The 17,543-nt window shown below is 36.7% G+C and overlaps 1 protein-coding gene across 26 annotated transcripts in view; it reads left to right on the top strand.

Moving 5' to 3' along the window:
- AFDN (afadin, adherens junction formation factor) overlaps positions 1 to 17,543 on the top strand; it is a 133,168-nt gene that overhangs the window by 30,200 nt on the left and 85,425 nt on the right. For 17 of the 26 annotated variants that reach the window (XR_011327566.1, XM_069800833.1, XM_069800836.1 and 14 more), the window contains exons 2-6: positions 7,002 to 7,197; positions 8,835 to 8,950; positions 10,450 to 10,613; positions 12,064 to 12,224; positions 13,236 to 13,393. Coding sequence is in view for 25 of the 26 variants with exons in the window: in XM_069800833.1 (XP_069656934.1) it covers positions 7,002 to 7,197; positions 8,835 to 8,950; positions 10,450 to 10,613; positions 12,064 to 12,224; positions 13,236 to 13,393 (795 nt within the window). In the remaining variant the exon portion in view is untranslated. Of the gene's footprint in view, positions 1 to 5,193; positions 5,294 to 7,001; positions 7,198 to 8,834; positions 8,951 to 10,449; positions 10,614 to 12,063; positions 12,225 to 13,235; positions 13,394 to 17,543 lie in introns of those variants that run through there. The other 9 variants (XM_069800840.1, XM_069800834.1, XM_069800830.1 and 6 more) reach the window with 2 other exon arrangements.

Genomic DNA, 17,543 nt, shown 5'->3' with positions numbered 1-17,543 from the left:
TCTATCGTTAATCTTGAGGCTGCACTTTTTGAAGTCTGAAAAACTGTAGCTTAGCAAGAACGTTGCTTTTCTCCACTACATGTAAAACAGTTTATAATAGTTAACAGGTGTGGTTGGTTTTCGTTTGGGGTTTTTTTTAAGACTATTCGGAATTCCTTTCTAATAGTTTGCTGTAGAGTCTGTGCACGAAAATATTGTCTATCCTTTAGTTTCAAGTTGAGAATTCACTGCTGGGAATGTATGCTAGAAACCTGACCCTCATGTAATTTCAGTGCCTACTCCCTTAGTGATTTAATATGCTTGAGTTTTAAAATCTTGTAGGAATTCTTTTTTTTTTTTTTAATATTCATATATTCATTAGAATTGCACAGATTTGTTGCATACTTAACGGCTTTTGGAGAGGCAAAGGAAGCAATTCCATTTTACTCTGTAGACTGACAATGGGTCAGGTACAGAGGCGTTATGTGGATGTTTCAGAATATCCTGCAGTGATAATACTGTTGTTATGCTGACCTGTTATATCAATATTGTGACCTGAATTCATTTGAAAGCAACTTGTATTTGCTTTAATTCTAATTGTTGCACTGTGGATTGGTTTTATTGTGATTTATATTCTATTAGCAAAACTCCTGAGCAACAAGTACATGTACCTGAATAATAATTGCAGCTTAGTTAGGAGTTGGTCTTCTGTAGATTTTTGCCTGTAGAATTTGAATGGGGCAGGAAGAAAGATGTGACATTCTTAAAGCTGGTTTTTGGTATTTTCTAGATGCAGTCATGCAGAATGCTGCTTGCAAGGCAAACAGTGTTATCAATGCAGCTAAAAGAGATCAAAGATAGGCTCTTGGAGGAGTTACAAACGAGGATTTCTGAAGGGAAACTTGTATATTCTCTACTGCTCAAGAGATTGAATAGTTTACAAAATGGATAGTGTGTAATATGCTTAAGTATTGAAGTATGTATTGCTTTCTGATTGATATGGGTGGGATAGTAGTTTAAAAGCCTGCAAGGATTGTTTGCTTGGCTTGTGGGAATAGTCATGGTCTCATTCATTGCTATGCTCTGCATATTGGGATAATACTCCCTCATTACCTCCTCTGACACTTTAAAGGAGGGGTTCCCTTTCTCATATGTGAGCATGGCTAAGGATTACTGCTCCTGGATATTAGTGCTTTGTTTGCAGAAGCCTCTCTGATTCTTCAGGAGGTCCAGATTGCCCTGCTACAAATCCCATTGTGTCACATTGCAGGCTTTTTCCAAACATCACTTACAGCGTGGCCTTTTTATCTCTTTCTGCTTGTTTTTCGTATCACTTCTTGACTATGTTCTTCTTCTCTAAAATGAATGGGTTGATTGGAAGAGAGCGAGCTGGTTTTCTGTGGGGATTTTCAAATAACCAAAGCTTTAAATAACTCTGTCTTCCATAACTGTTAATACTTTTCGTGTGTATATGTAACCAGCCTCCATAATCGGAAATGGAAGCTTGAGACGCAATTCTCTGCCTCTTTTACTTATTTGCACTTCTGTATAACGTAACTTCGAATGAGTGATTATCTTGCTTATTACTGATTACTGCATTAAAGCAGAAATACCTACTTACTAGTAAGTAACTGGGAGCTAGATTTAAAGACGAAACAAACCCTTTTGAGAAACAGGAATCACTTTGCTGAAGCTTCATGGAAAACTTTTGATGATAATTGATTTGAAAACTTGTATGTCACATTTTCAGTTTTAAGTGATATGTGTGACTGTTACATACTAAAGTTTGTTTGCTTCCTGCTTTTGTAGTGCTCTTGTTCAGTTAACGATGGTCTGAGGTCATCGAGGAGGATGTCAGAGGAAGTGGATAGCACTGAAAATGCAGATGTTTTCTAAGAATGTTTCATCAAAGCTTTTCACAAGATTTTGTAGAATTTTGAAGTCTTTTCATATTGTGAAAGTGTTGTTTCAAGTGTGCCATTCTGATGCTTCTGTGTGTGTTGTGTTTTTTGGTTTTGTTTTTTTTTTTTTTCTTCTTTTTCTAAAGACACAGTTTTGGAACATTTAACCTGTTGGTTTTGAAACAGTTACTGCCTGTCATTGACTTCACACAAAAAGTCATAGCTAGTTGAAGCACTTTTATCATCTCTTTTTTTGTGCCTAATGAAGAGGTGATACAACTTCCTTTTGTTTGTAAAACCAAGAAACAATGGTTAACTGGTAATTTTTTATTACGTAAGTTGGAACGTTCTTTTGAGTAGGATATACTTTTGGAAACTAGTCTAAGTTCTTCTGATAGTGATAAAAAAGAATAATCAGGCTTTGTATTTAAGGAAAATTGCCTTTATGATTTGAAAGGCTTAAAAAGAGCTGACTTTTGCTGGGTACTCTTTAAAATGTATTTTGCAGTCTAGGTGATCAGAATTAAAATTTTGTGAAAATTGCCTGTACTTGTGTAGCTGAGGACTGTTCTGTATCTTTACATTCCTACTTAAGGAGCCATGGGCTTGCACAGCAGATACATAAAATATCTAAAATATGATTAGATGAGAAAGCTAAAATTGCTTATGATGCATATAAACTCTCAAGAGGAACTTAAAAGGGTGTTCATACACTTACGTAATTAGTATGTAACTGAAATCCAGAAAACGTTTTAACTTCTTTTTGGTAGTTTATAAATGGCAATTCTTATCTTTTAGAGAAAGATGGTTTTAAGATATTTGTAAATGTTTTGGGGAGATTTCTCCACTTCCAAGTATATGTTAGGCAGTTACAGATACTTGTGTATCTATTTGGTTTAGGACAAGTGATTTTTATTCTTTAGCCTTTTCTCTTGACACAAGTCCATGTTATAAACTGCAGTGAACCTACTTGGCAGTCTTGACATAAAGAAGTTCAGAAGTGAGTGAGTTTTTGAGGATGAAAGGTACCTCTGAAAAATAAACATTTTAATGCAGTGTTAGAGTGGAGAGTGGAAATTTAAGTGTGATGCCTACCTTGTTGTCTTAGGGTGAGTGGTGGCATCGGTCTCTCTGTTATTGATCTACTAAGCACATGGCCAGGAAGTTAAATGTGTCTTGAACTGGAGATACATATATACAGACAAACATACATGTGATATAGAATAATAATGAAGAAGGGGGGGGGGTGTTGCCTTTTTTTTTCTTTTTGTAGTCTCCTATTTCCCTAATTTTTTGAAATGTGAAACCAATTACTTCCATATCACCAAACACTTTTATTTAAATACTGTAATACTCTAGTGATGCCCAAAGGAACAGTTTGGAACTTAGGGGAAATGAAACATTAAACTAACTAGAGCTTTATATTGGGAAGTGGTAGAGCATTGTGATGCAGTTGTGCATTCTATTTTTTTTTAATTTTTTTTTTTTAGTAGGAAACTTTGGAAAATTGAGCAAGGGTGGGGGGGTCATGGACTGTAGGGACACAGCTTGAGAAGCCGCCATAGGTGAGGATGGGGGGGAAATGGACAGTCAGTGGTGAATGCATTCAGTTGTTTTCATATCCAGATTGTCAAAGCAATGAAACAAATCTCAAGTGATAATTCCTCAGAACACATTACTACTTTTCTGGAAGGAGAACAAAATTGGCTTTATACTAATATCATATCTTTAATATTCAGAATGCAGTTTTGTCACATCTGCTTCGTTAGTGTCTGGAAGTAGAAATAAGTTTTAGCAGTAAAACTTTAAATAATAAACCCATGGTAGTTTAGAGAGCTTCTTGAATTGTTTTCTAGATCTTCTCTGAATGGATCTATGTTGCACTCCCTTGCTCTTGAATCTCTGCTGTGTTGTTGTAGAGAAATAAAAAAAATGTATAGAATTAAAAGCATGGCTAATGGACAGTGGCATGTGTCCTCAGTAAAATAATCTCCTCTTCTTAAAGAAAAAATTCAAAAATAAACTGGAACCTTACCTGTGTATAGGAACTTGCACAATACACAATGCCTGAAAAAAGAGATTTGCTGCGTGCTCATTTTCTCTCTTAATTATTGCTTCAGCAGTACCTTAAGATAGTGGTGAGGAAAACCTTGTGTAAAGGGAAATAAATGTTATAAATGGGATATGATTATGCTTCGTGACACTTCTGCAGAAAGCTCATGTGTCATCTTCTTTTGCAACCATCAGACAAGTAAATCAAAACCTTAAGTTGGTTATAAAAGTAGCTGTGGCTGTTTTGTGAAACATCATGGTTAAGGAGTATTTACACAAGAGGCAACCATTTCAATTGGTCCAAAAGAAGGTGTGGGATGTGGATCAAAATGTTACCTGCCAGAATGCTCTCTGTGCTAGAGATCATAACATTCTTAGATTCATTTTTCTTGCAATAACTACAAAATTTTCCAACCTGATTGGAAATACATCATAGCTACACTAGGGAAGCTTGTTAAAGCTAAAAGAGGCAACTAGCAGCAAAGTACTTACCGCCTGCTGAGAATTAAAGATGCCATGCTGGAGGTACAGACCAAAAGCATGCCAGCTATCAAGGGAAGTGTGAAAGGAAGCTGGCATGGCTGAACACCAGGCAAAGATAGTTATTAGAAAGCTGAAGTAGTACCCAAATGAGGAAAATTGTAAGGATATAAAATCTGGCAAGTACAATATAGAAGCATAAGCTAGAACAAAAGAATTTGAGTAATAAAGTTTGAAAAGTCTTTAATAATAATTGCCTTTCAGCACACTAATAGTAGCAAACCTGCCACAACCCGAGGGCTGTGGGATGATCACTTTATAAAAGAAACTTTCAGAAGATAAGGCGGTAGCAGAAAAACTTTGCTTTGCATCTGTGTTCATTGTTGAAAATCTTGGAAAGGTTGCCCTGCCAAGAACCTTTTATGGGTAACTCATCAGAGGAACCCTCTCAAATCAGAATTTGTTAAGAGTTTAGAGGACAAATGGACAGCATGAAAGCAAGTTGCTAGAACCAGAGTTCATCCAATGACTCTAGAGAAAGTGAGGGACGAAATAATTTTACTAACTGGAACATAATGACTCCTTTAGCTAGACACCTTTAGGTCATTGGATATAAATGCAGTGTGAGGCCAGTATTAAAAGGACGTTTACTCAGAGTGTTGTCTCTGCTGATTAGAAACTACAGTAACACACAGACTTCATGGACACGTGGTAGTTATAACAGATTGTGGAAAGGTCAAGAGAGCTTTGTGAAAAGAAGTTGTGCCTCAAACCTTTTGGGCTCACTGAAGGAATTAACAAGAATACATGTCAGGAAGTTCCAGTTTGCTATGGTGGGTAGGATTTCCAGAAGTCATTCGGTAGCCTTCTGCATGAGAGGGGTAAGTCCTCGTATGGATAATTAGTTAATAATTAGAGATAGATAATTAATGACAAGAAATGAAGTGGATAGGATACTTTTCAGAGGTGAGTAGTAACTGTTACAAAAGCATTCAGGGTAGAATAACTGAGACCTACCTTTGAATAATTGCAGTTAAGTCCGGAGTGGATGAGGAGGTGGCAGTTAAGCTGAAGCGAGGCATGTGGAACCTGTAACTCCTTGCAGGAAGGAACACTAGTTTGGGAGTACAACAGATAGTCCTGTGGGAACACCAATTTAGGCTCAGGATGATTAATTCTGTAAATTGTTAGGATAACAACAGACAATAAAACAAAATGGGCCCTTGTCGAGGTCCGTGGTCCATATGCATTTGACTGCTGTATTGGCACAGGCTTGGGAGCGCCCTGGAAGAGCAGTGCTTACTTCTGTGTATATCTAGGTGACTGAGGTGTTTGTCTTGGTGTAGGTTCTAACACTTTTTTTTTTTTCCTTTGCAATGGTCTTCTGAATGATAGAGTAGCTTCAATAAATATCTCGGGTTCTTTGCTGTTCAGAGAAACGTTGCGATGTGTTTCCTGTGATCAGAGATAGTGCTGGAAAGGGCTGTGCTTAGCATGAAATCTACAGCTGTACCCGACACCAGAGGTTATATCTGTTTCAAAGCCTCTGGAAAGCGAAGACAGGAGCAATGGTTGTTAAACTGCAGAGTAAACCTGACAATGTCAACTAGGGCACTTGAACCTTCCCCCTGAGCGCAGGGCCCCATGAGTGCTGGGATTTGTGCAAGGGCAGGAGTTGGCCAGGTGCAGGCTGCTGCAGAACTAAAACCTGAATTTGGAGTTGGGTGTTCAGACCAGTATTGGAGTTGCATGAGCAGCCAGTATCCTCCTGCAGTTTGGTAGGCTGGAGCAGAGGACAGGACTCTGATGGCTAAGGAAAATACTTGAGGATGTGAATTTACAATAGTTTGAACAGATTGATGTTGCAGCTGTGGTGTAGCCATCTGGTTAACAGTCGCAGTCCCTTTCTTCCCTCCCTTTCACCTTGTGTTGGTACTGGAGCTTTTCTTCCCTCCCAGAGTGTTCAGGGAGCTGTACCGAAGACTAACTTTTCTGAAAATATAAAATAAAACAAACAAATGATTTAGCTTCCTGAACATGCTCTTTTCTGGGACAAACAGATGCCAACATAAGAGAGAAGAGCGCATGAAGTGGGGGGAAGGAGGAGAGAAAAGGTGATGCTCAGGACTGCTGTGGCGGAAAGCTGTTCTCTTTGAGACATGCTGCTGTTTCGAGCATATTTAGCCTGCACTCTTACAGACTTGGGATACAGGGGCCTGCTCTGGGTAACAAAATATATTGACACCAGTCTCAAGATGCATTTCTGGGTTTAAAAAAAAAAAAAGCTTTTATTAATTCTCCTTCAGGTAAACCTGACAATAGCTGTAAATTTGAATACTTAAAAGATTCAAGTTTCAAATATTTCCAGTAATATAGAGTACTTAAGGATATTCCGTAAAAAGAAGTTGTTACTTCAAGTTTATGGTGTCCTAGTTAGTAAATTCTACTGTCCTCAAAATTTTGAAAATCAGTGCAATATTTGAATGTCTTTTATTATTTATTAGTTACAAATGTATTAAGAAAATATAAGAACTCTGAACTTTATAACCATTAGCCACCACTCAGATTTGTATTTTTATTTCTTTACAGGATCTGGAGTTTCATGGAGTAATGAGATTCTACTTTCAAGACAAAGCAGCTGGAAATTTTGCAACAAAATGTATCCGTGTCTCTAGTACTGCCACAACTCAAGATGTGATAGAAACTCTTGCAGAGAAGTTTCGACCAGACATGCGAATGTTGTCGTCCCCTAAATACTCGCTTTATGAGGTGCATGTCAGCGGAGGTTAGTATTTATTCACGAAGTCTGTCCTGCATCCATGCCAGTTTCCTATCCACCCCCCACCAAAATATCTTTAGGTTTGCCCCCAGCTTCTGAACCACGTAAGACTTTGTTTTTTTGTTCCGAAGTACGTTGCTACTAACTGTTATGTAGGGTGGTGGTATTTCAAAATGTAAGTATGCATATCAGGCCTGCAGTTTATATAAGTTTAGATTATGATCTAGTAAATGCTATACTTGACATCCTGTTAATTTGTTGACATTTGTGAGACAGTTGCTATTTTTGGGACTAGGAGGTAAAGACTAAATTTATAATGGAAGAACAGGAGCGTTAAATTGGAGCGCTTAAGAGTACATCCTCAAGTTCTTTGATGTTGTGGGCCTTTGACAGGTAGCCTTATAATGCATGTTCCTTTACTGCTAAATTGGGGAAGGTTCAACATAGTACTGTTTGAAGCCACTGCGTTTCTTAAACAGATCCTATCACATTACCTGTGAAGAACTTGGATATCTAAATATCCTTTTGATGCTGCTAGCATTTGTGTCTCTCCACGCCAGTAGAAGGCTTCAGGTTGGAAGGTGGTAGTGTGTGTGGTGGTGGTGGAGACGGGAATAGGAGAAACGAGTTTTTTGTTGTGCTTTTTCTTTTTTTGTACTTTGGAAGCTTATGCAACTGGTTTAACTACCTTAAATTCTGCTTTTGAAAGACTGAAAATAATTTGAGATAAAGGAGGGAAATTTATGTCACTTTTCATGGTCTACGAATGATGACGATGTGAATTATATGGGATTAGGGAAAAGTGCATGTGTCATCACTAATTTAAGCAATGAATAGTATGTGTTTTTTCTGCTTTAGGTTTCTTTAAAAGTCTGTTAGCACTGTACCTGTAGTCACAATGAAATGGTTTCCTTTGCAGAGCAAGTTTCTGATGTTTAAAATGTGGCTCATAAGAGAGGCACCTCATTCAATAGGCGTGTTTCTCATTAAGTAAACTGTAGCTGCAAAGACATCATTGTCTTGCTATGCATATGTGCTGTCTCCTACTTCTAGAAGGGAGATCAAATGGCAAAACTTGTTTAATATTTTTAACCACACTCAGATTTTTTCATATACTTGAAATAGATATAATACACTAAATACACTAAATGAAGTTTTGTCTAGTATATGTGCATAATGGATTTTTTTTTTATATAATTTTGTAATCTGGTTTATTTTTGTGTAGTCTTTCCAGAATAGTAGTTCTTGGGCCACAATCAGACTGGTTAAATTTAAAATAAGGAAAATGAGTATTTGGAAGCCTCATGAAGTTATAAAGTTTGAAACATTGTAACTGTAGATGTAACTTTTCCTCCTGAGTGATAATCTTGTGTTCCCAGACTTAGTTCTGACAGAGGAGGTATGCAACACTACTCTATGTGGACCTTTAGCTTATGTAGACAGAGGGAATACACTTAGGCTGGTTGCTGGAAAGGAGACGTACTTCTACCTCCCCAGGCTTTCTGTCCCTATACTTAACAGGGAAACATCAACCAATGTGTACTGTTCAGCAAACATTTTGGTTTTTTAACAGCATAACTTATTTTTAAATATCTTTGCTCTTGAGGTGCCAAATAACTGTTACTGCTTTTCATTTTTTGAAGAAGAAAGAAGATTAGATGTAGATGAGAAGCCTCTTGTTGTACAATTAAACTGGAACAAAGATGATCGAGAGGGAAGATTTGTTCTCAAGAATGAAAATGATACGCTTCCTCCAAAGGTGAGTCTTTAAGGCGTATGCTAGTGGTAACAGCAGTTTTGAAATGTGTGGGACTTGCTTATATAGCAAAACATAATTTCTACTTTTCTAATTCCTGAAAACAACTGCTGCTGCTGACCTTTGATATCTGGAGCAAGTCTTTTTAAATACTTAAAATGCATCTTTGCAACACAGCATTATTCTGATCTTTCAGATGGCTTGTGGTGCTCTGATCCATGTAGCTGTCTAGTACTGGAGCATGTAATGCCCAGAGAACTTAGAGCTTGCTTTGTTCTAATTTGACGAATTAAGAATTTCCTCAAATAGCATATGATGCCAAACACCTAGGAGGTAATCCTACCTGTTGCAGAACCTTTAAAAGGGGGAGTTGCCAGAGGGAGTTAAATAACAAAAAATTGTTACCTTCCTAGGTAACACGCTGTTTCTTAACAACACTGATGGGACACAGTTTCCTTTTGGGGAGGTGTGTTTTTGTTGGTTTTTTTTTTCCTTTCCAAATGCAAAATGAGGGACATACGAACATCAGCCATAGAAAAGCTTTTTTTTATATTACTTATTTGGCTCATATAATTATATATATTATATCTAACTTGGATGCTTATAGCTATGGAAAACATACTGTTCAGTGTGGGCTATATTCAGACAAGTCTTTCATCTTGGGCTCAGCACTAAATTTCTTTTGCTCTTGGAATCAGAGCTTGTTAATTTTAAAGGTATTTTGGATATAGGTACACGAGCTATTCTTACACTATACTTTTGACTACAGGATACATCCATGTTAGAGGTGGGGAGAGAAAATTAATGATGTCTTGCCCTACATCTACCAGACTTGCTATTCCTTTTCATTGAATTAAGTAATCTTCAATCTTCCTTCTCTGTGTTCTTCACTTCCTGATAGAAGTAAAAAAACCTGCACCTTCTTTCTCTCATCTTCCATTATTTTCTCTACAGAAGGCAGATGAGCTTAGGAGTACAGGTATCTTGTGTCTGCAAGGAGCAGGAATTGGAGAAGAGAACACTGGAAGGACAACTCGGAAAAATACACCATAGGGGAAATGTCCTCTATAATGTTTTTCCTTCTGCAGTTTATTCTTAACTGATGCTCCAACACAGTTGTCTTAAACAGATGAAGCGCAGTGTTGTTTTGTGAAGTATTTTTACTGGAAGGCAGAAATTTGTTTTGCAGCCTTCAGTTAATCTTTGAGGCTAAGTAGATAGTAGGCATTATTCAAGTAGACTTCTGCTGTTTCTTTGCTGTCTTGAGTACAAGGTGCTTAATCAGTTCATACCTGCTTTGGAATATGAAATTATTTTCGCCTTCTGCGTTATTCCGGAGAGTATTAGTCCCATCCCTGTGTAATGGAGTATTGTTGCCTGTAGTATTGGTTTTGTGTTAGTGATACTATGTCTTAATCAGACTTATCTGGAAAGTTAAAACCAATACTAACTTTTCATTGGACTAAAAATGATGGAAGTTTTTTTAAACTCATTTATTTCAGAAGGCGCAGAGTAATGGCCCCGAAAAACAAGAAAAAGAGGGAGTAATTCAGAATTTCAAACGAACTCTCTCAAAAAAAGAAAAAAAAGAAAAAAAGAGGCGTGAAAAAGAGGCATTGCGACAAGCATCAGATAAAGATGATAGACTTCTTCATGGGGATGATATGTAAGTGTTTTAAACTGTGATCAGTTCATATAACCTACATCTTACTTGAAAGGTTTCCCCTTCTCTACCAAATAACTTGCTGTTTCTTTCAAAAGTAAGTAGTTGACATGGGTGCAATAGCATCATAACCCAAAATATGTGATTGCAATTTCTGTGGTTTGTATGTAGATTTTACTGCAAGCTTTGTTTTTAAACCATGAAATAAGTTTTTTTCCTACCTCTTTTGTCCTTGTACAGAAACTGACACATGCTTGGTGACATGGACTTTCCCCACTATGTTTATTTTTGAGCATTTACTCTAGAGTGGGTTTATTCCTCTCCCTATGTTTGATTGTTCTGGTTTTTGCCAGAAAAATTAGTGCGTGTAGCTGTTTGCATTTGACTTACCACCTGACTATCAGTTTGTTTTTCTCTGAGATGTATTTTGGTAGCCAGTCTTCGAGGTTCTTCAACTCTTGCTCCCAAATCTGCTGTGTCTTATTTTTTGAGACAGGGCAGGACATCCATTAATCCTTGTACAGAAAACTGGAGCACAAGAGTCAGGCATGAATAACTCTGTGTAGAACTAGAAAGCTAAGAAAGGTCTATATTAAATTAAATTTTGTCTCCTTATCAGATTCTGTAGGTTTCAATATGTAATACACCAGGAAAAAAAATCATTAATGGTGGATATACTCAGAAAGAAAATGTATGATGAAAACTTATTAATTGATAACAGATTCTCAGAGATGAAAGAAATTAGTTGACTGGTTGACATATAATAGAGAATTTAGCTGCTTAGCTCGATTTCAGAACATGGGTTAGTGGGCATGGTTGATGGTTAGACTCGATGATCTTGAAGGTCTTTTCCAACTTAAATGATTCTGATTTCATTTATTTATTTTTCTCTTTTTTGAGTTCATGGTTGTTTTTCATATATGTAGTACTGCTCTGCATGGATATGTTTGTAATGTTCTTCAGATACCAGCATGATCTTTCCAGTGCTGTTATTTAGCTTGATCTTAATTTTTTAAAATTAAAATAGAATTGTATTTAAGTCCATTAGCAAAAGAAAAAGCATGCATTACAAACACATGCTAACTCTACTTCCGTATGATTTGCAGTGTTGTAAATCAGATTAAAGTTGGGGGTATAATGTAAAGTTTCTTTAATGCCTCTTCCCCCCTGCACCTCCCGCCGCCCCGAGGTAGAGGGCCCCTTTTTTTCCTTTGAAAACTAGCAACCATCAGTACTTAAATTGGTTATTGTCTATTTCAGGTGAGCATGGGTACATGAACAGTGTTAATCCTAGCCAAAGTGAAGCTCTTGTAGAAACCATCTTGCAGTAATTTAATTGATCTCCTGTGTGTATGGATTCTACTAGCCTTTTGTCCTTTATGAAGTGATGAGGATATGTGTATTTTAAGCCATTAATGACAATTTTTTCTTTTTATTTCAACTAACTTCACAGTGAGAATTCTCGCCTTGCAGCTGAGGTTTACAAAGATATGCCTGAGACCAGCTTCACTCGCACAATATCCAATCCCGAGGTGGTTATGAAACGGCGGCGACAGCAAAAGCTAGAGAAAAGAATGCAGGAATTTCGCAGTTCTGATGGCAGACCAGACTCAGGTACTGAGATTTCTTCTGGTTAAGTTGTAAACAGTAAAATGTTCACTGAGAGGGTATTTTTAAGGCCAGCAACTCCCATAAATTTGACTTAACTTCTGCTTTCTCTAACATTCTTTGTACTTCATGGCTAATTTATCTATGGTGTTACAATGAAGGATTTGTAGAGGTAAGATTCCACAGGAGTGTATTCTGTGATGAGCATAAGTCAAAGCTTTCAGTGATGGGCAAATTGATGGGAGAGAATATGCTTATTGATCTTGCTAACAGTGCTAAACTGGGAAAGACGGAAGGACAGAATTAGACTTATTAAACCAACAAACTGAGGAAGTCTTCTGAAATAAATGTCATTCATTTTGCTAAGAACAAGCTGAATGACCTGAAACTAAGAATGCAACCAGTAGCACAAATACAGGATGGCAAGGAGTGATTGTTCAGGTCTGCACAAAGGATTCTGGTAGATCTTGTGAATATCAATAATCAGGTATTTCTTGTTCTTGGGGGATACAACAACAGTGGTTGTATAAACATCAGTGTTAAATGAATGAATGAAGCCATGTTAGTACTGATAAAACCTCAAATGATGTATTCTGTCCATGGAAGAGTAGTGAAGGAGTTAAGAGGTGTAGAAAACATCACCTGAGGGAAATCTTAATGGGCTTTTTAAAGAGAGGGGAGATTCTTGAAGGTCAGCACAAACTTGCTGTCAAGATGGGAAAGGTCAGTTCTTCATCCAGGCATTGTCACTGTTTCATTTTAACTTCAGGTAATATTAAGAATGGTGAAAAACTGGAGAAAAGATTTGCTTAGAGAAATTAGGAAAGCATCACTGGAGGTTGTTACCAATGGTGGAGACAAATTTATTTCAGGGATGTTATGTAACTTTTCTTGTATTAGTGGATTGACTAAATGATTTCTGAAGGGGTTCATTTTTCTATTCCATTAGAAATATAATAAATGGCATGTCTGTCTTTTATTCTCTGGCAGCATTGTTTATTAAATTTTGTTTCCAAGGTGGGACACTGAGAATTTATGCAGACAGTTTAAAACCAAATATACCGTACAAGACAATCCTGCTGTCCACTACGGATACTGCAGACTTTGCAGTTATTGAAGCGCTGGAAAAATATGGTCTGGAGAAGGAAAACCCCAAGGATTATTGTATTGCTCGTGTAAGTGAAGTTACAAGGTCACAATCTTCTCATGCTTCATATTTGATTTTGTTCCTTGCAGTAGCTTTAAAACTAAATGGAAAGACTTTGGTAGTTCTGTGACTCTTTTGTTCGTTTGCTTTAAATTTAACAGCCTCAGGAATTCTGAAGTGATTTGTCAGGTTTTTTGTTTTTAAAACCTAAATCTTCCAATCTTGCTAAATTATTACTTACTACATAGATAAACATGAATAAGGAAAGTAACCTATTTCTGTATTTGGCACAGTGACTTTATACCACTAAGTGTGCTTATGGTTCACAGATACATATACTAATAGTTAATCCTGCAGATACCTAAATTTGTCTGTGCACAAAACTATTCCCCTGAACGAAGAGCATCTGCTCAGAGGCAAAAGTGCCAAGATGGACTCCGTTATAAAAGGTGTATCTTATATGCTGTTGCCTTATGCCTTTCAATTGTAGCTTACCCTCATTACACATCAGAAAAGACTTAAGTGAAACTTACGCTTATTTTCAGAATTTAATTATTTTAGGAGTTCTAAATGAAGTGTATAGAATTGCTGTTTCTTAGAGGTATGGCTTAACCAAAAAGTCCCATGGGCAGTATTGATTAAAAGTTACAAACTTCTGTCCATATCATCTTCTGAAGGAGAATAGTGAGACTTGAAAACATTTGATCCTTGTTTGAGTCCAATATTCGATTACATTTCTGGCTGTTACTTGTCTAATAAACTTGGATTTGTTGCTCCTTAAAATGATGAAAGAAAGGGAAAAATGTGTCTCATCAAATTGCGCTCTCTTCCCCTGCCCCTTCCAGTGCTTAAAGTGCCACTGGAAAACAGTAAGGAAGCTTGTATTATTTGCTATTCCCTGCACTTTCTAGCTGCTCTGAAGGATGTGGATATATCTTTGGTCTTAAAGTTGCTTTCTGATTTATTTTTTTATGATATCTTTGAGTAACCTTAGTGTCTACTTTTGCTGTGCTTAGAGCCTCTAGTGATATAATTAGCTTGGAATTGACATGTTGCTCTAATGTTGTTCTAATTATTAATAAGGAAACCATACGGTGGTAGTGCTTTTGTAGTTTTGGAGCAGTGAACTAATCTTAGTTTTTATTGTTTAAACAGTTTTGTCTTAGTTCTAGACATATTCTTAATGACATTCTGGGCATTTTATCTTTGTCTTCATTAACCTGTAATTGGGGTCCCAACTGTGCAAGTTAATTTTACTTCACTACCGTAAAATTTTTTACATAGATTTTTATTATAGAGGGGAATAATTTTGTAAGTAATAGGGGTTTTTTTAATGACACAGCGTATTAAAAATTGATTCTCAGTTTTGGCTGTGAAGTATTTTTTTATGTCTAGCTTTAATTATGACAATTATCTTAATATTGTGGGTTCTATGAATGAAATTCTTGATTCTCAGTCATTGATCTTATTAAATAGGCTGCTGACTTGACACTCGTTTTTCTGCTGGTTTGAGAGAATTGTGGGCTACAGCAGAGACATTGTGACTGAGTTTGGAAGATAGTTTTGTATCAGTCTGTTTAGTTCAGAATTAGAAGGTATTATGACACATTACAAAATATTTATATTTTAGGGAATTTATTCAACTGATTGAACTTACCAGAGAAACTTTTACAAGTCACTGTTGTGGTGGTGGTGGTCTCCGTCACCTCCTCTTGTATTCTGATCTTGTGTGGGGATGTTTAATGCCGAAAATAGTCTAAGGAATGTTGCTTTGATCTTGGGAAAGATTACCAAAGTCTCTGCTGTGAAGCAAATTGATTTAAATTAGTTTTCTGGAAAGCACTTCTGGAAAATATTTTGTCTTTTCTGAGCAATACATTGTCTTCATACAGTAAGTTTCTATACTGATGTAAGTTGTGTGCTTATGTTTACATTTGAAATATGTGAGTGGTCTTCATTGGCTAATAGCAGATCTTTTTTATACCTTTAAGTGTAGAAGACCTTATTGTTTTGCTCACCATAAATCATTGTAGTTTGCTGAAATCTGCTTGGCCTTTCTTAGCGCCTCTGCTGGTACAGTGCTTGGGTTTTAAATACAATAATCCTTCCTTTTTTAATAAAGTTGAGTATTTTTAACCTAACTTTAAAATCTACTTTTTGCCAAATATTTTATGAAGTTGCTTTCCTTGCTTGAAATGTTAAAATATCCTAGCTTTTAGCTTGATGTGTCTTTCATCACTCTTTTCTTTTTTGGAAGCTCACAAATACAGTGCTACGTAGCTGTCATGGCCATTGGTGCTCCTTTACACTGACGTCTCATAGCTGTTCTTTACCCCTGGTGGGGCTTTTGCCCCTGTTCTGCTGACACTTTACAGTGTTCTGTGGAATACAAGTCTGTCTGGCACATGTTCCTATTCTTTACTTTTTGTTGGGTTTAAAACAGTGTACAGTGGAATGGATAACTTCAGTTTCTTATTGGTTGGGATTTTTAAATGTTTTGTTCTCTTTGGGTGGCAGGTGAAGTGTCTTTAGAAAAGACTTAAGCAGTTGACATTTACTTAACTATTAAGATAGATTTTAAGTTACGTGGCAAGACCTTTATAAGGCTGCATAAGTACCTGTAATAAAGTTTGCTCGCTTCTGAAGTTTCAGTTGAAAGGTGAACATTGTAAGAATTTTTCTTAACACTTCCCATTGACAACTTTTTACTGTAAATGGCAGTTTCCTGATAGTTCCTTGCTTTCATACCCTTGTTTGCGGTGTATCAGGATGTACCTTTATGCCCACTTCTAAAATGCTTTTCTATGTAATCAAGTGAATACAAGTTTGTTCCAATACACGTTTTGTTTCAGTTTGCTTGGTTTGAGTTTCCCTGAATAATACTGGGTTCACTGCACATCTCTCAAGATGTCTAATTAATTAGACAGTCTAGTCTTCCAAGTTACCTGTGCATATTCACTTACGGCGTAAGACTTCAGGCATGCAGCAAACCAGTTAACTCTTAAAAGTGGAATCTTTGTTAGACTTTTGTTTTAGCATGCTCTTATTTTTCACTTGAGGATAAGGCATGAATAACTTCTTGTAATGTTGAGCAAAACCATGCAGTTCATGCTAATTAGTTTTTGGGGGTTTTTCTGTTGTTTTGTTTTGTTTTTAAGAAATAGACATTACAGACATGAGACATTAAATATTTTTTAGCAAGTTCCATTGGTTTTGGTGGTTTTTTTTCAGAGGCATGTGTGGAGCCTGTGTTCCCAACTTGTAAGGAGAATGGAGGATTAGTTCATTTGAATAAGTAGATATATTAAAACATACAGTAGATATGAGTTTTTTATTTAAAAAAACATTAAAATGACAGAAGAGCTTATTGAAGAGCTATTATAGCTTTTTTGTCTGTGTGTGAAAGTTTTGCTAAGGCTAGATCAGATAACTTGATCTGTAGCTGTTACTTACCACAGGCAGCTTAAATATTTGAGTATTATCTTTTCTTACTTGTTTATCCCAGCAAATGCATTGGAAGTTAAGACCTAAGTTGCTATGGACTTAATTTAAATTTCTTAGCTTGTACTTTCTGCATGTTTCACTGCATTTTAAGTGAATAAATATGGATTGGAATGACTTTATGATAATTTGTATATGCTCATGAATGCAATTATGAAGAAGCAGAGTATATTCTTCCTAATTATCTGTTAGGAATTTGTTTCAGTTTGTAGGTTGTCAGCTGACAGCCTGCTTCCAAGACTTGTGATCTTAAGCTGGTTTTACCCATCTCCATTTCCTACACTGTTGCAGAAACCAGGGAAATGTCTGTGCCTGATCTCAGCAGTCTGTATGGATTCAAATTCATGAAAGGATATTTAACTGCATCTTCTGTTTTTCAAAATGAAAGCAAATCTCTACCCATAAGCCAAAAGACAATCATAATATAAACTTGTTCCCATGTTTTTCCGTTACTCTAAAATGTAGGCATTTCACCTTTGGGGGTGACACTGAGGCAGCATTCACCTAAAGCATAGATATGTTTTCTAAAGTGGCTTCGTCACAATTAGAAGCCTCCTGGCCTGCATAAGCCCAGATGTGGTGTTTTGTGTCTCTCCGCAGGTTAGGTCACGCACTTTTTTTTTAGGCGAGGTGTGCCTGAGTTATCAGCTCACGCTTCCTGAGACATGGGAGGAACT

Source organism: Haliaeetus albicilla, chromosome 13, assembly GCF_947461875.1.
Source record: "Haliaeetus albicilla chromosome 13, bHalAlb1.1, whole genome shotgun sequence".
Taxonomy (NCBI): domain Eukaryota; kingdom Metazoa; phylum Chordata; class Aves; order Accipitriformes; family Accipitridae; genus Haliaeetus; species Haliaeetus albicilla.
The sequence above is the reverse complement of the archived record's forward strand: the minus strand, read 5'-3'. Positions and strand labels throughout refer to the sequence as shown.